Source organism: Camelina sativa, chromosome 9, assembly GCF_000633955.1.
Source record: "Camelina sativa cultivar DH55 chromosome 9, Cs, whole genome shotgun sequence".
Lineage (NCBI taxonomy): Eukaryota > Viridiplantae > Streptophyta > Magnoliopsida > Brassicales > Brassicaceae > Camelina > Camelina sativa.
In genome coordinates, this window is record NC_025693.1 from 31,881,544 (window position 1) to 31,900,016 (window position 18,473).

General features: G+C 35.1%; 5 protein-coding genes across 5 annotated transcripts in view; 3 read left to right on the top strand and 2 right to left on the bottom strand.

Annotated features, from left to right (window-relative positions):
* Positions 1–2,232, top strand: part of LOC104713521 (peroxisomal (S)-2-hydroxy-acid oxidase GLO1-like) — an 8,370-nt gene extending 6,138 nt beyond the window's left edge. The window contains exons 3-11 of the mRNA XM_010430663.2: positions 496–620; positions 702–748; positions 820–897; positions 969–1,160; positions 1,232–1,294; positions 1,390–1,459; positions 1,588–1,688; positions 1,784–1,888; positions 1,998–2,232. Coding sequence (XP_010428965.1) covers positions 496–620; positions 702–748; positions 820–897; positions 969–1,160; positions 1,232–1,294; positions 1,390–1,459; positions 1,588–1,688; positions 1,784–1,888; positions 1,998–2,189 — 973 coding nt within the window. The 3' untranslated portion in view covers positions 2,190–2,232. The remainder of the gene's footprint in view (positions 1–495; positions 621–701; positions 749–819; positions 898–968; positions 1,161–1,231; positions 1,295–1,389; positions 1,460–1,587; positions 1,689–1,783; positions 1,889–1,997) is intronic.
* On the bottom strand, positions 4,578–7,038 carry LOC104713522 (9-cis-epoxycarotenoid dioxygenase NCED9, chloroplastic-like). The gene has a single exon (XM_010430664.2). It carries the CDS (start codon positions 6,688–6,690, stop codon positions 4,843–4,845), a length of 1,848 nt encoding a protein of 615 aa, XP_010428966.1. The 5' UTR covers positions 6,691–7,038; the 3' UTR covers positions 4,578–4,842.
* On the bottom strand, positions 12,098–13,510 carry LOC104715880 (exopolygalacturonase-like). The gene is made up of 3 exons (XM_010433247.1): positions 13,355–13,510; positions 12,406–13,233; positions 12,098–12,328 (listed from the first exon to the last, which is right to left on the bottom strand). Exons 1-3 carry the CDS (start codon positions 13,508–13,510, stop codon positions 12,098–12,100), a joined length of 1,215 nt encoding a protein of 404 aa, XP_010431549.1.
* LOC104713523 (VQ motif-containing protein 10-like) lies at positions 16,013–16,864 on the top strand. The gene has a single exon (XM_010430665.2). It carries the CDS (start codon positions 16,213–16,215, stop codon positions 16,543–16,545), a length of 333 nt encoding a protein of 110 aa, XP_010428967.1. The 5' UTR covers positions 16,013–16,212; the 3' UTR covers positions 16,546–16,864.
* LOC104713524 overlaps positions 18,030–18,473 on the top strand; it is a 3,532-nt gene continuing 3,088 nt past the window's right edge. Inside the window, exon 1 of the mRNA XM_010430666.1 lies at positions 18,030–18,325. The gene's annotated coding sequence lies outside the window, so the exon portion shown is untranslated. The remainder of the gene's footprint in view (positions 18,326–18,473) is intronic.

An 18,473-nucleotide genomic window follows, 5' to 3' on the forward strand; every position in this document is an offset into this window, starting at 1 on the left:
AGATCAGATCTCTCCCAAAAAGCTCTCAATATCTCTCTCTCAAAAACTGCTAGAAAATAACTTAAGGGTTTGGAAAATCTAAAAACACTATTTATATGTCCTAAAACACGTCAGGGACTTATGTTGCAAATATGGAAAACTTTGGGGCAACTTTTGTAAAACTTCCAATTTTTGGGTCTTGAGTCGGCAGAAAGGGGTGTCGACCGATGCTCTTAAGTGGTGTCGATCGACACTCCTGTCTTGATCCGAGATTTCTGCTCCAAAACGATCCAAATTGCTCCATTTCGCTCCTTTCATGCTAAAAACCTGTAAAGACTCAAAAACAATCTAGAAACAAATGAAAAGACACTAAAAGACTCCTTATATCATGGTTAAAAACCATAAAAACCATGATATATCAATGATAGTTTTTTTTTACTCTAATCCATTGTTTTGATTCATCAAGAAAAGTTTCATTGATACCAAACCATGTTTCTTTCTCTCTTATAACTAAAGGTTTCGGCCTCGGATTTTACTTGATGTAAGCAAGATTGATATGACTACTACTGTCTTGGGATTCAAGATATCTATGCCTATCATGGTTGCTCCAACTGCTATGCAGAAGATGGCTCATCCCGAAGGTAAGAATTCAAGAAACAGAACAGAGTAAATAACAGAGCAGCATGCTAGTTTCTCATCTTTACGTTTATCGCTTTGTTAAGGTGAGTATGCTACGGCTAGAGCTGCATCCGCAGCAGGAACTATCATGGTTTGACTTTGAACCTTTCTTGTTTTGGACACCCACTCCTGTGAGTTTGTGACATTAAGCTCTTGTTGCAGACACTATCTTCATGGGCTACTTCTAGTGTTGAAGAGGTTGCTTCGACAGGACCTGGAATCCGATTTTTCCAGCTCTACGTAAGCTCCATTTCACGCTGTATTACTCGCTTATGAATGAAGAAGCTTCAAGAATTCAGTTGTTTTTATAGGTCTACAAGGACAGGAACGTGGTGGCTCAACTTGTGAGAAGAGCAGAGAGAGCCGGTTTCAAAGCAATCGCTCTCACTGTCGATACACCGAGGCTTGGTCGCAGAGAATCTGATATCAAGAACAGGTTTACATTGCCACCTTACTTAACTTTGAAGAATTTTGAAGGTCTTGACCTCGGCAAGATGGATGAGGTAACTAACAACATCTATATAATTTGTATGTGAGTTGGAATTGTCCTAAACATGCTCGGTGGATGTTGCAGGCAAATGACTCAGGACTAGCATCCTACGTGGCGGGACAAATTGATCGTACGTTGAGCTGGAAGGTAAAGCAATACATATCAATGACTTGGAAACTATTACAGATCAATAAAAAAACAAAACTTGTTGTGATTGATCTTCTTTGGGATACATGATACAGGATGTGCAGTGGCTTCAGACAATCACAAAGCTGCCTATTCTGGTGAAAGGAGTGCCCACAGCTGAGGATGGTGAGAAAACCCTAAATTCAACAAAACAAAATTCTCATTCGTCTTTTCCGTAGTTTCATGTGTTATTACTTTGCATTTTGTGAAAAAAAAAATCCCATATAAGTTACGTTTTTTTTTTTGGCCTGCAGCAAGGATGGCAGTACAAGCAGGAGCAGCTGGTATCATCGTGTCTAACCATGGTGCTCGCCAGCTAGATTACGTACCAGCCACAATCATAGCGCTTGAAGAGGTTAATTAGAATTAAAAATCAACTTCTTTTCCAAATTTGTGAAGCTTACTATTGTAATTTACCTCTTGATGATTCTCTGCTATTCTGGTTCTCAGGTTGTTAAAGCAGCTCAGGGAAAGATTCCAGTGTTCTTAGACGGTGGGGTTCGCCGTGGAACAGATGTCTTCAAAGCCCTAGCTCTTGGAGCCTCAGGCATATTTGTAAGTGCTAAAAACCAAAAGTTTTTTTGTATCATTCACCATTCTTGGAATACAAGAAACCCAATTTTCTTCTTTCTCGTCGATTTCTTAATCTTTTGTTGGGAAACAGATCGGACGGCCGGTGGTGTTCTCTTTAGCGGCGGAAGGAGAGGCCGGAGTGAGGAAAGTGCTACAGATGATGAGAGAAGAATTCGAACTCACAATGGCACTAAGTGGATGCACGAGTTTAAAGGAGATCACACGCAACCACATTGTCACTGATTGGGATGCTCCTCAGGCACGATTAGTCCCAAAGCTCTAGTCTGTATGCTCCTTTGATTTCGTGTTATGTAAAATTTCAATGGCCATTTATACTCTTCTGCGTATTCGATCCTTAGTACTATTTGCGTATCTTTGTTGGATCCATGTTGTTAATCAAACATATCGTTTGTTTATTTGTTGTACTTTAGTTAGTTATAAAGTTAATTTAAAATCTAATCATTGCACCAAAAAAATGATAATAATAAAAATAAAAATCTAATCATTGCAACAATGTAACCCTTACTTTTATCATCTCTGTCAGTATATAACTTTAATACTAATATAAGATCATAACTTGATAAAATGTTTTTTTATATACATTAAAAATATGTAATAGTAGATTTATCATATTATAAACAATCCATCTGATCATTTTTATAATAGTAGTTGCAATTAGTCCTTCTGATTTTTATTTTTCTTTTCCAATCCATACCTGACCTTTCAGAACTCCTATGGCCAAACTATATTTTTTTCTTTTGCCTTTTATAACGCTCATATTTTCTTTTAAATTCAAAAACAAGTATAAACTCGCACCAAAAAAATAACTGTTGTAGCTATATATTATCAATGTCCCAAGCAAATGTAATTCGAACGTACGTATTCATGTCAAAGTTGTAAATAATATAGCTAAGCGTAAGTATGTATAAATCAATAATAGCTAAATTAGGAATTTGTCACTCAAATAATAGTGCTGATAACTTATCTATTATCCATTATCATGCACCTACAGTATATAGATATTGTTTTATAGAGAAGAATATAGCGCAAGACTCAACCTGGATTTGCTTGCGTTGTGTTCCATATATCATGACACGTAGCAACATACTATCATCATTACATAATACATCATCATATATATAGACACATCATAGTTGACAAAAAAAGCACCCACACATTAAGATAAACTAGATAGATAGAAACAATTGTTATAAAAATAAAAGAACAAACAATTGTTATTTTCATTTTAAGTTTGTTAGAATATGTTTCCAGAGTCTCCATAGTCAATGGAGTTTGATCTAGAAACATCGAACGAATTTACGTTCTATATATACACCGTGGCATGTGAGATTAGCTTTTTTATCTACAAGCTCATTGCTTGATTTTCGAAATTCTAATATTTGCTTGAGGCGTCAAGTTCCGAGACAACTTTAGCGCAAATATACCAGCTAAAGATAAACTGTATACTATAGAAATTGGTATAAATCCGTATGATTTTGATGCGACTTTGTTAAACAGTAAAAACAAATTGTATTATGATTACAAAAATTTGAGTAAAAAACTACTTTACAAAGACACGGTTTACACGTTATAAATCCATAACAAAACTTTAACCGGGATCAGTCTTTTTTGTCGGCAAAACCCAAACCAGTCTTTCTCTTTTACATAGATAGGTATTATTTCAAGTATATGCCCGAAAAAAAAAGGGGTGCATTTGTGCATTTACATATTAGAAGAGTAGATTAATCAATCGATTGGCTATTGTGAACCGCGAGTGCATATGCATACGCTTACGTGTACGTGCTTCAGAACCAATAGAAGTAAGATAAAAGATCACACAAAGTCAAGATTATGAGATGTATCCAGTGAGCCAAAATTAGAAAGCGCAACAACCTCGACGTAAATCCATGAATAAAGTAAGCAAATAAAATAAGATCCATAAATGCATTTTTTTTTGGTCATAACATGCATTTTCTTTGAAGTGTTTTTTTTTTGTTTGTTAAAAGGCATATTTTCTTTGAAGTGTTCTATCTTCTATTAAATTAAAACTAGATAGGGACAATTTTTTTAATTTTTTTTAAGCTTTAAAGAAGTTATATATATACACTCATATTTCATGATTTGTATTTGTAATACCAATTATTGCAAGCAGAAGAAAAACGAGCAAACCGAAATAGAAGTGGCTGATAATTGCAAGAGGACAAAGAACGAGCACAGAGATAACAAGATAGGACCCATTCTCACTCAAAACAGAGATCACATGAGATATTTTTTTGGGTTTCCACTTTCCTTAGGTAAAATTCCTTCTTAGAAGCTTTCTCTCTACCACACACCGCTCACACAGATATTTGTGAATCCTTCTAAATGTAGAGCTTCCTTTAAATTTATACTATATTTTAGTAAAATATATAACTATAAAATCTACCTAGATAACTTTGTTTACTACTGCTGAAACTAATTGACTATTTCTGCAACTAATTAGTCTATTTTCAGGGTCACCAGCTTCTATGATACATTTTGTCATAAGAAACGATAAGTCCTTTTGTGAATATATAAATAAAACAAAACAAAAAAAAACTTCGCTACAAAAGTTTGTATCATTAGATCTCTTACAAAAGTATGTATATTGATATGAAAAAAAAAAAAGTATGTATATTGTTAATAACGCCAATACATCAAGATCATGAATTAAGCTCAAGTAACAAATTTATGAACACAAATCTACCAAATATTAGTATAATTTACTATTTTTCTGTCTTTCTTTCTAATCTTGTAGTTAATCCTCTAATTGGGTTAACATATAACTAAAATTCAATAGACTCGTTCCCGGGGACTAATGCACAACAATCCCTCAGGCAACAAGATCTCCCTCTCACTTATCACTTATATTAACATTGATAAAACCCTAAAAAAAATTAAAAAACCTAAAACTAACTCTAAGCTTGCTTCAATAGATCTTCCTTAGTAATGAACGTTCCGTGGAAACCGTAAGGCACTCTCGACGGAAGCGTAACGGTCGCTTCAAGCTTCAAGTTAACTGCGTTAATGATTTGTAGTTCCGACTTCACCTTCTCCTCGTCGTGAACGAACACCATAATGTAACCATCGTCTTCTTCTCCGTCACCGGAAGGCAGAAACAGAGGCTCTCCTCCGTATTTCTCGTCTCCGTATATATACTTTTGAATCTCTCCGGTCGATATGTCCACTTTCGCGAAACCGGACACTTTAGGCCACGGTTCGGTTAAAGCCAAGTATACAAACCGAGTTTTTCTACCTAATAAATTCCGGTTTACCATACCGGCTTCGAGGTTAACTTGTTCGGTGATAACCGGTCGACGTGTTGATTCCCCTGTTTTCAGGTTTAGTCTTATCTCCGACAAAACACTCTCAAGTGTTTCGTCGTGTTCGTTGAATATTGAATCGGGTGGCGTCATACATGATCCGATCACGACAACCTCGTCTGTTTCTGGTTCTTCCCAAGCGTTCCATAGATGGAAACAGAAACAATCTGGTACTTCGATCCACTGAATCGACGAAGCATCTTTGGCGTATTTATTCAAGATACCAAATCTTGATTTCTTGTTCTCGTCGTAAACCACCGGAGAACCACCTCTGATCATCTCCGGTAATCTGAAAACCACTTGCTGGTCAGGGACCACTACGAAGTTCTCAGTGATCGCGAAGTCGTGGATCATCGTCGGCTGATCAAGATGAATTTCGACGTCCGGTGATTTCTCACCGTCCGATGTGAATCTGAAGTATTTTAGGTAAGGCTTCGAAACGACGTCGTAGCTTAAACCGAATAGTTCTCGGGTTACCGGGTCGATTTTCGGGTGGGCTATCATTGTTGATTGTAGCTGACCGTCGAAATCGTACCGACCCGAAGTTGCTAAATCCCCGGTTTGAGTGACTTTGACATGGTACGGTAAATCATCTTCGGACATGGCTAAGAGATGACCGTTGAAATAGACTAAACCGGCATTAGCGACACCGAGTCCTCGGGTCGGCTCGACTAATCCGAATAGTCCACGGGTGTTGAAGAGCATAAGCTTGGCGATACCCAAGTGTCCGTGAAGCTCTCCAATTGCTTTGGGGAAAACAGGGCGACCAGACTCTCTCTCTTGAACCAACCGGTTTGTTTCGGTAAACCGGCAAGCGTAGCTAACCGAACCGTTGTCGAACCGAACAGCGTGAATCATACCGTCACCGTCGAACAAATGGTGGCCGGAGACTGGTTTGTGAAGCGGATTCGCTCCGTTTCTGACGTAAACTCCTTGAATGCACTCAGGTACTGTTCCAGTCACCGGAAGGTTATGCACGACTGGTTTCTCCGGCACCGGGAAGAAGTTTCCGGATATTTGGACGGTGGGATCCGCCGTTTTAGGAAGCGGATGACGGCGGCGTTCGTGAGAAACCATGGCGTTCTCAACCGCGTCTAAGATCGTGGCGGCGGTTCTCTGTACAGGGTTTAGTTTTGGACTGTGATTGGTGATTTTGGGGATTAGAGTGGCGGCGACATCGCTGCATAGTTTCTTCCAAGACGGTGGTTTGAATGTCGTCGGAGATTGGAGAGAAGATGAGATGGGAGATGTTTTGTTGAATGAGGAGGATGAAACAGAGCAACGGGTTAGTTTCTTGTTGCCGAGTGTCGAAGAAAACGAAAGAGACTGAAGACTGAGAAGTCTTGAAGAAGAAGAAGAAGAAGAAGAAGAACTTGAGAAAGTTGGATCAAGAAACTGAGTCGAAGTAGAAGGAATTAGTAAGGTAGTAGAAGTAGAAGCCATGGTTGATGGGATGTTTCTGATAAAACGCTGAGTTTGTGGATTTGGTTGAGAGTAGTATTATTGGTTTCTTCAAGACCAAGTATTATAAGCTTTGCCCCATAGTTGTGTTGTGTAAGAGATGAGGAGTATATTCGGACAGGAGGTTCTATTTATACAAACGATGATGGAAGGGTACTATAGTCTTTTCCGTAGTCAACATTTTTTTTTTCTTACATGTGTCGTTAATGTATCTGATTAGACTAGACTTGTAGTATTTGTTTTTACTTTTCAGCTTCTTTTTTTTTTCTTTATTTTGTAAACGTTTTAGCATATTTATTTTTGTTCTCGTTCATTTATATTTATGATAATAAAGGTAAAATGGCTAATCCTCTTTATCTTCCCCAGTTGTTTACTTTCGTTAATTAGTTGTATAAGTTTGATAATTTTGCTTAGAAAAGTTATACTAGTTTAAGAGATATTTAGTTTTAATGGCCTTGTAACCATTAACCAACTTGAAAAGGAAGGAGTATCTACCGCTTGGAGGGTAAGAAAATATTCGAGATCAATTGTATTCTTTCGAAAAGTCTAGTTAGTAATTATGTCACGTAACATAAGACAAACAAATATAACAACTGAGATGATGATACAAACAAAGTGAAAACTTTCGTTTTAAGAACTTGCGTATTCTACTAGTGTAGTTGTTTTTTTTTTTTTTGGGGTTAAAGAAGTGTTAGTTTTTACTTTTACTGTTTCAGGTGATTATTTATGATTAAATTTTCAAAATATGTGTGATTACTAAACTCTCTTGTGTTTTTTGTCTGCTTTGACCGGCAATGGTGAAACCTTAATCCGGTTAGAGAACAACCATGCTAAGTAAATTTAATACTACTACAATATGTTATTTTGATATGTAGAGGATGGATATATATATGTATATATAATATTCATTTCTCTTAATTTATCAACAATACAATGCATAGCATACATATGAATATCTTCGGGGATTAATATACAAATAGGAAACTATAATAGCGTTCCACTGCTGATGGAAGTGTGGCGATGATTGGTTGTCGCCTCCAAATCAAATCGATTTACGTTGCATTACCACGTGGCGTCTTACCAGTTGTTGTGACATACATAAACAATTTTCGAAATGTTTGCGTTCTCACCGAAGAATACATAACAGCAAGCACCGAATTACGTAAATAATGTGCCCAAACACGATTCAAGTTAATTGTTTTTGAAAAAAGTATAATGTGCCTGGCACGCTTAAGTGAGAATACAGAACTTGATTACTACATGAATTTGTTAAACACACAATGAGCGAGAATATGTTTTCATGTTTTAATAAATTATTTTTCTAATGAATCGCTCTGTTTACTGCTAAAGCTTTGTCCGGTTGTTCTTCCTTTCGACTGATCAAAGTATTTTGTAGCCATATATAACTCATCTGCAGGTCTTAAAGTGAAAAATGGGATTTAAATTTTTTAAATGTTGTGCATACTATTGGGTAATGCAGAACAAAGTCTTATATATACATGAAATATTCTAACGAGAGATTCGATTATATAAAAATAGGTTGAGTGATTAGATTAAGTTGGTTGGTTAGGATCATTAATCTGTTGATTAAACATCCACTTGAAAATTTGAAATGAAGCAATCGTAGATGCATCACAGTCCACTAATTACACCATTAATTAACCAACCATTTTTAATCCATTCTTAATTAACAGAACATATCATTTAAGTTGTATTGTAATTGCTCGCAACATCGTTGGTACAAAATTTTGGACATGAGTGAAAAGATAAGACTAATTAATATATGAGAAGATCTTCTCGCTACATGGATCTTTCGTCTTTACCACATTCAAATTCTAAAGATAGTGATTAGACTAATTGTAATTTGACTACCTCGAGCACCAAACTCTATTCTTCTTTATGGCTGTACTTTGAAAAACATGTAACCATATGTGTTTTCCCTAATCAGAAGGGATTAAAGTTTGAACTGTATAGTATGTGTATATTCCGTGTATATATATATATATATGCGCATCAATCTTATAGAGTTACAATATGTTATGTACATATATATGCATTATGGTTCAATTCATGTGACCACATGGAAGCACATGCTTAAACCAAGTCACCCTGCCTTTTCCTCAAGATTCATATATACCTATTATTGTCCAATGGGAAAAAGTGCACATATATAAATGACAAAACAAAATAAATAATGGTTTATAGATGAATAGTTGCTTTGGGTTTACTGAGATCCATTGAAAGGTAGGATACGGTCGGTCCAACAGTCTAACATTAATAAATCCAACTAGTAACTAACAAACTTTATGATTGGCTTGGTTATCAAAAAAAAACTTTATGATTGGCTCGCAAGACCATTATTATGAGTAACATGGTCGTTGCTTGTTATTTGTTTACTTAATTGAACCTACTAAACCTTTTTTATGAAACGTTTAATATAATGCCCACAATTATATAGTTCCTCGCGGCTAAATAATGTATGTTATATAGCTCAAAGTAACTAAGTTTATATGAACTTCGATTGTCATATAAGTGTTTAAAATTTTTGGTATTTCTTTGTGGAACTTATGAGATTCCACACAGAAAAAAAAAAACAGCATGTAATAAATAATATATATACACAATTTTTCTGTATTCAAAATAAAAAATACAAATATATATTATTTTATTATAATACACTAAAAATGTGTAGACGACTAGACACTATAGGGCTATGGTCTTATAAGGATTCGAGAGTTTTGACCAACCGACTTTACCTGAAAAAACTGCCAAAGCCATTATGACCTAACGGATCTTTGGTTGCAAATTGCTCTTATTTAAATTATAAAAATGCTCTGAGACATGCGTTCTTGCGATAATTTTGATTAAATAATTAAATTCACATCATAACCCAAAATTAGTTTAGTTAACAATAGTTTGTCCTGTTCAATAATTAATAGTATCATACAAGAAACCAAATAATGTCATAATTAGCAACTTAATTAAATCAAAGGTCGGCTGCGTATCAGATCTTCTGATTAATGAACAACACTATCTAGCACATTTATTGGATATAAAGCATATGGTTTACGTAAACGGTTCCATCTGCACTCCTCTTCATTCATAATTTAATCAGTTGATGATTGGGAAAAAAACAAAACTGAAATGATAAAAAGCCAATGATTACATAACTAAAGTAACAAGTTGGTCCAAGGGTCTTTGTCCAGTGACTAAAATGATAGTCGCCCAAAAACAAGTTTAGTTTTGTAATTACGATTATAGTCATATAGATAAATACACATATACATGAATTTAGCATATGATCAGCATGGAATTAAGATTTGATAAGACAAGCAATAATTGGTGCATGTAGATATATATTCGTCAGGCAGTGTTAATTAAAACGTGAAAACTTTGTCATGAGTGATGGCCCGTTCATCCAAAAGGTAATAATCATGTCCATCATTTTGTGGTTGAAACTTGAAACTACTCACATGGACTGATAGACTCACATAAAATATCTCCTTATGACACTATAGTTTTTACATATACATTTATATACGGGGAATTATATAATACACTTCAAACAAAAAATAGTCGCCCAAAAACAAGTTCAGTTTTGTGAGTTCGAAAAATTATGTGTCGATTTTTTAAAAATGGGACTTGTTTTGTCTCGCTCAAACACAGTTTCAACCAAAAGCTTCTTGTTATTTATGTACAGAAAATTAGTTTTTCATTTTTTCACAATCTAGAATTCCCGAATATTTTTAATTCAAAAATAATGAAGTTGCTCTTACGAAAGTTTAGTAATCTTAAAAAAAAATCAGATAAATATCTTCAAACCAATTCATGATTGGATTAGACCCGGATTGATCCGAACATCACCAACCATGCTGCAGTGCTAGCGAACGTAAAAGGGTATGAGTGCAATTAGATACCCTTTGTTTACATCCGATATTTACTTATTTAGTTTCTTTGTTTTTATTTTGTTTGAAAAAGTATTTAATTTTTTTGTTCTAAATGTTTTGATTGTGGTACGTGACATAGATGAGTGTATGTGTATTGTAATTTTTAATAATAAGAAAATAAGTCTAGTTTATAGAATATATAATGACCAAACCAATGACTATATTCAATATTTAGTTAGTTCATCATAGTGTTTTTTTTTTGTAATTTATTATTTAAGTTTCTCAATAATTTGATGTTATAGTAAAGTTCCTTGTATAACTTGGACCAACCCAAGTTGTAGGCTAAATTTGTTTACATGTAATTAGAAGATTTAAGGGCTCAAAGACAGAGCAAATATCTCCTACGTACGCACGCACACACTAGCAATTAATACAAAATAACAACATATATACAGATCAGATTCAACAGTTAAACCAAGTCAATGATTACCCTAAGTTCCCAAACACTGTATTACTAAAATTGAGTCTAACTAAATTAAAGCAAAATCTCCTAAACGAAAAGTCCCAGTCTGAGCTGAGCACGACAAGTCCCAGTCTTTTTAGGTATGTTCCCACATTGGCTCGCCGTAGAGTAACCACAGAGAGATGCTCTCTTCTTTAACGGTTCAGATCCATCAAAACAGTACACGTCGGAATCTCTCATCACCAACGTCTTCATAATCGAGTCGAGTGATCTGGATCGTAAATTCTCCACTTGGTCGGCGTCGATTGCTAAGCATCCGCAGTGGAACCCTTATATCGAAATCGAGTCGACTGATCTGGATCGAAGATCTAATGAGACAGTTAAGCTTTGTTTTGTGGTGACGATACATCGAGATATCGGAGTTGAGTGTTCTCAAGACGTACGAAGCGCTTCTGCGTCCAGCGAGGCCTCGCGATTCACCATGCACATATATCTTGACATGATGATGATGCTGCGACACGACTCCGCCATACGACGAATCTCCTTGGGAATTCTTGATTCCGACGACACCAACAGAGCTTCCGCTGAACAAACACGGTTCTTAAAACAAACGATCGATCAATGGGTCTTTCTTTTATTAGAGAGGAGATTTTTACATAGAAACAAGCAATCACTACTATATACAATGTTCATAGGTCGGTTTTAAATAACAAAAAGGAAATATGTTTTTTCGAACGTTGGGAATTACTATTAGAGAGATTCAATTCAATTTAATTCACAACACATCTCATCATGTCATCGTATAAATAAACTTTTTGCTTTAACAAAAGAGAACATTTTTATTAAAAAAAAAAAAAGAGATGAAGATTAGAATCTTATTCCTTTTCCAAACCTTTCAATTCACTTCCCTTTAGAATTAGTCCAAATTGACTAACTTAAACTAAACGAGTGAATATGATCAGGGTTGGCGCCAAGAGTTACAAAACCATAAAAAAATAAAAGCTACAGCGAACTAATTAGGATGAAATCAAATTGTGGATCAACGGATGCAAGACGGAGGAGAAATCTTGCCACTTGTCCTACCGCCAACATTCTCACAGAAAGCGGTGGCTGGACCGAGGGGTCCACGGTGTTCTAAGTTAATATCGGTGAGCTCAACCCCTTTGCAAGGAACATTCTTGCTACATTGTAACTTTACGGCCACTTTGTCCGTAGACGTCCCCCAAATGTTATTGTACCTCACGTCTTGTATCTGAATCTGTGAAGCAGACTACAATAATAAAAAATAATTAAAAAATTAGATCATGTCAAGAAGACTAAAAATTTATTTCTTGTGATTGAAGTTACCTCATAGTCGCAGTTTGAGTTAGGACAGTATCGTTGATCTATGTTGATTGGGTTTCCGACATTAATCATCTGGAGATTCTTGTAAAGGAAATTAGAAACTAAGTTCGGTGTACTCCTCGAACCCCATGTCTTGATTCGTACTCCATTAGTCGAACCGTTAAAGATGGAATCCCTAACCGTTATTCCCTGAACGCTCTTCTCACCTTTATACTTTCCAAGACTTCCAACGCTGATTCCATGTCCCGGTCCACAGTTGACGTTGGAGATATCCAAATTGGTGGTCCCCGACAAGATCGCGATGCAGTCGTCGCCAGTTCCGATGTCAACATTGTTGATCTTCATGTTGCTTGATAAACCTATCTTGATTCCGTCGGTGTTAGGGCTATCTTCGGGAGCCCTAATGCTCATGCGTGAGATGTTAAAGTTTTGCACTGCGTAGAAGTTGAGGTGACCCATTTTGCTATTGATCGATCTGATGTGCCTGATTCTTGAGAATCTCACGAATTGGAACCCCAAGTTCATAGGTAGAGCCGGGCAATTAGGGTTTTGGCGGCAATTGTTGAGTGACCAAGAATAGCTTCCTTGTCCATCAAGAATACCGCCGCCTGAGACTGTGAGATAGTCAACGTACCTGAAAATGATCCACGTCTCTTGTTTGATGGCGTTAGCTTCTTTAGGTGCTAACAAAGTTCCTTTGATGATGAAACTAATCCGACTTTTACATGGTCCCGTGAAGATTACGCCACCGAGGTAGAAGGTTCCAAATGGTACGTAGACTCTAGGGAATCCTTTCCATTCGCACGCGTCTTTCCACGCCTTTGTAAACGCCTACGAAACCAAGACACCCAAAAAAAAAAAATCAAAACACGTGTTAGAATTCATCAAGAAATACAAACAACATCAATGTCGAATTAGTTGGATGAAAACACAAAACGAGAAATCTCACTACCATAGCATTGTCGGTTTTGCCGTCACCGCGAGCGCCATAGCTTCGAACATCAAAGATCTTTCTTCCGGGGAGATCAGTAGAAGCGGCTGCTGAAATGCTACTTGTGACGGCAGCTATGACTAAAATTAGCCTAAAACCACAAACAGAGGAAATCATTTCTTTCTTCTAATTCTGAAGTTGAAATGTATAAAAAAAGAGTTGTAGTGCCTTTTCGTAAAGACTTGAGAGAGTGGTGAACTGATGATAGTATGCGTCTCAATATATATACTAGTGGATCTCTAGAGACCGCTATATCAGTGTGGCTTGATCCTTTGTTACCGTTTTTTTTGGTAAAAAATGATTCTTTTTCTCTATTAATCGTCCAAATTAATGGAAGTAAATATGGTAAATTGTTCCAATCTTGTCGATTAATTGTGGGATCAAAATTATCAATAAATTGCTTCCGTACGGTTTAACAATAAATAATTTGCAATGATTTAGTTCTCGGGTTATTAGGTATCACTTACCAAAAACAAGTTAATTACCATATAGTTAGCATGGAAAATATCCCAATCGTATTAAATATATTTGAAGCAAAACCGTCAAAACGATAAACACTTGTACGGCAGAAGAAGCCCATCCCGCAAGATCTGCTGGACTTCCATAGTAAAGCCTCACAATAGTGAGCCTCGTGGACCATATTTATGATTTTAAATTATTCATTACATATCTTTACTTTTTAAGAAAACATATTGAAATACTTTGAAATTGAAACCATTTGGCATGTTAATAAGTAAATAACCCTCAAATCAGCGAGGATGATCTGCGTAAACCCACAAGTTTGGCATGTTAATCTTTTAAGATTTATACCAACGAAAAACGGATGAGAAAACAAATATAATCTAGACTTGAAAGATGACTAATTACAATTCTATATGGAAAGCTGATATTTAATACGTTAACTTCCAAAACTGTATAATTGATATATTATAAATACTTTAATGTAGTAAAAAGGGCGATCGATTCAAAAAGGAAACATTTCTGAGTCAAGTTTTTTAGTCAAAAGCTTACTCTGAACTTTTATAGCCAAACTTGACTTTGCCTCTGTTCTCATCCATATATATATGTGTCGATGAAAAATTATGATATACAAACTATACAGTACTTATGCGTGGCGCATAAATACTTTAAATTTTTTTGTAATGACTGATTATAAATGTATTACCTTCAACTAATCCCATATCATATCAACCCTTTGAAAAAAAAAAAACTAATCCCGTCATAGAAAACACAAAATTAAGAAAGAAAATAACTAATTTGAATATGATGGGATTTTTGTGTGTGTGTGGTACAACCGTACTAGAAACTTTTTATTTTCGTACTATGAACTTATTTGCAATTTGTGAAAAGAGTATTGGGAATAATGAATAGAAGATGAGTCAATAAAAATAAAAAAAGGCAAAAATAATGAATGATGGTCCCATTTTATATATGCAACTTTCCATGAAACATCGTATGTAACTATCCTTGACTTCTTGTATCATTTGTTGAATTTCTAATCTATTTTACAAAATATAAGAGGTAAGACAACAACAACAACAACAACAACAACATAAAACTCTTTTACAAAAATGGTAATACATACAAAAAAAAAACTTGATTAACCAATCATGCCTATCAACGATGAATTTGTTAATAGAAGATGCATAAAATCAACATTTACTTCACAATTTTAATTTATTTCGATTTTGGTAAGTAAAATATACGATTATGTTTCATATAACACAGTTTATGCTGTACTAAAACGGGAAACAAGATTATTAAACCAAAATATAATATAATCATTGAGACACATCATTACTTTCTAGAAGAAGCATGAGCCGAAGACGATCGACTTTATTTTGTTATGATGAAAACAGTATTTCGGACGTTCAAATTCTCCACACGTGCAAATACTTTTTAAGTTTCTCGACAAAAAAAATTTCGAAGGCTGTTTCATTCAAGTGATGTGATGGGATTACATCAAAGAAGGCGTACTTTGACCCAAGAAAAGATAACGAAAGATGATATAGATCAAAACACATAATGGTGATATAAAAATTTAATGTTTGGTCCGTCTAGGCTGCTGGATTTTTTTATTAACGGTCAACATGTCTCAATGATCAATGAGCTCTTCCTATTTACGCATAAGAAAAGCCATGTAAATTTTAATTGATCTCATTAATGGTAGAATGATAGATTATATAGTCATGTAGAATCGTTATCTTTGTTGTTTTTAGCTAGTCTAGTCCGTAATATTGTGCTTCTTTTTATACAGCTATATATAAAAAGGTAAGTCGAAAACACCCATTCAATCGTAACTTCATTGGTAAGCATTTCTAGAACTAGAATCACAAATGTCGTTCAACCTATATAAGTAAAACAATTAGCGAAATTCAACGAATATGATCAATTCATAGATTCGACGATTAAAAAGTTGGTCGTCGAGAATGTATTATGACGTCATTGGAAACAAAAAAACTAGGTCGTCATCTATGTATATTTCAAGTAGGACGATGACACGAGAGATATAATAAGTCGTTTCAAACCAATACGAAATTTTTTACTTAAATGGCTCACTCTAGTGCCCCACACCCCCACAAAGATTATAAATCATATGAATCATATCTCTCTCTTTCTAATCTCTATAAATACCCAAGTATGCAACTATCCATATATAAATATATACAAACATCTGAGCACCCAAAGACACAGGAAGAACTAAAGCTGCTAAATATATACTCACTCTAGTCACTAATTAAGATCTCATTTCATACCACAAATCTCAAAAAACTTTGTTTTCTGTTTCTTCAATTATTTCGATTAATTTTATAGTAATAATGTCTGGAAGAGGGAGAGTGAAATCGGAGCCGATGAAGGTTGTGTTCATAAACACACAGTACGTTGAGACAGATGCTCGTAGCTTCAAAACCGTTGTTCAAGAACTCACCGGTAAGGACGCCATCGTCGCCGCCGGTCCTTTTGAGTCCCCCTCCTCCGCTTCCGACAGCCGTTGTTACGGTGGCGGTAGTAAAATCGGTGAAGATACCAGACAGCTCTACGGCGGAGGAGGAGGAGGAGGAGGACAAGTAGGGTCGACGACGGAGTTTGATAGATTTTTGAAGGAGATGCCTGCCATGGAGGAGTTGTATAAACTATGGTCAGAAAATTGAGTCATTAAATTCTACTATTCTTTTTCTTCTTGAAATCGAATCTTTCTTTTTTATCCACTAAGATTATGTTTTGTGATTGATTTGATTAATCCTTTAATCATCTTTAAAGTTGATCGTCACTCTAAAATTAGATCCAAGTACGAATATTATAATTTAGCAAGTTTAACGTGAGTTACATAACAGCATGGCCCATTTCTATGAGTTTTACACGGTCTTATAGTTTTTCATATGTTGGTTTAAAGGCCCATGAAGCCCAAGTATTTGTTTTTGTTGATGTGTTTGGTCAGCCAATAAAATAAAAAATTTCCCAAATGTTGGGGATTTTAATTGTATAGTACAACAAACTATTGCATTTGTGTAAAGTGTAAACACATATGTCAGTCTACCAACCAAAAAAAACCAAATAGATAAGGGTACTATATATAATATCATCCGGATAAAATTCACAATTAATTAAATCCAACATGTTATATATAGTTCACAACAACCAAATCAAGCATAATAATATGAACGAACTAACCTTCTTGTGTTTATATGCAAAAAAAAAAAGAGGGTTCTGTAAGTGCGTAAATGGTCGAAGCAAATAGAAACAAAACTCATGGTTGACCTTCTCTAACCAACCTTAACCAATTTTGTGTTGGGTGAACTATTTCTTTTTCATCAACCCAAAACATATATACAAACACACGAGTCTAATCGTCCCATCTACAAGTCTTGTTTCATTTATCATTTCATTATTAGTTTAGCTTTTTGGCAGTTAATTTCAGGTTTTTTTCTGGTATTTATTTAGTTGGGTTGATTCAACGATTATTAGTAACATTTATACGTCAACATTAAATATACGTATTTTGTTATTTTAAAATTATAAGCTAATAAAATCGTAAACAAGGACACCTTTTTTTATATATAAAATTCAGATAAATACTATAATACTAAAGCCGACTAATCTAGTTTTGAAATATCACCAAACTTTGAACAAATAGTGATGAGTCGTCGTCGTACAACCCCAAAGATAACAACTTATTCTTCATTTTTCTATTAGTAATAAATCTGGATGGTAAATTACGAATATTTAGTGCAAATGCGACAAACAAAGATGCAATTAAAGAAAGAAATGGATTAAAAAAAAAAGACAAATATTATTCTAACCCAACTCGGTGCTTAAGACAAAACCGCCTTCACAAGATTTCGTATATTCTAAGCTTTTTTTCATGGTCAACAAACAAAAATAAGATTAAAAAAATATACTGTAATAAAGAAACGAAACGACGACGTTTTAAAGAAGAAACTGAAGAGCACGCGCTAAGAGAGGAGGAACAAGAGTGATGGATGGATGGATGGAAGGAAGGATGATACTTTGGCTCGTCTCTTACTCCATCGTTTCCTGTTCCCCTTTTGCTTCTCCACCTCATCATCATCCATCATTCATCTCTCTCTCTCGTCAAATATATATATTTTTTAAAAAAATAAGCAACAAACAAAATACATATTTCAGATTACAGAACTCGTTCTAATCTCTCTCTCTATGTTTTCTTTTCTTCTATGATTTTTATATAATAACGAAAGAGACACACACATAACACAAACACTGTATTATCTTTGTTGCTTCTCTCTTCTTCTTTCTTTCTTTCTTCTATCTCTCTCTCTACAGAGTTAAAGTTTCTGATCGTGTCTCTTATCGTGTACCCAAAAACCCCTTTGTTTGATCTCTCTCCTTCCTTTTCTTTCTTGTTTTCTTCTGCCCCTCCAAGATTTTGTTTCCTCGCCCCCAAGTTTTCAGGTTTTTCTTCCATCCTCCGATTTCTATCTGTACTTCTTTTTTATCAGAATTTGTAGGGTTTCTTTCTCTCTTCTGTTTCGTAAGTTTTTAATTAGGTCTTCTTATTAAGGTTTATACTGTGTCTTCTGTAATTGCTCCCCCCCCCCCC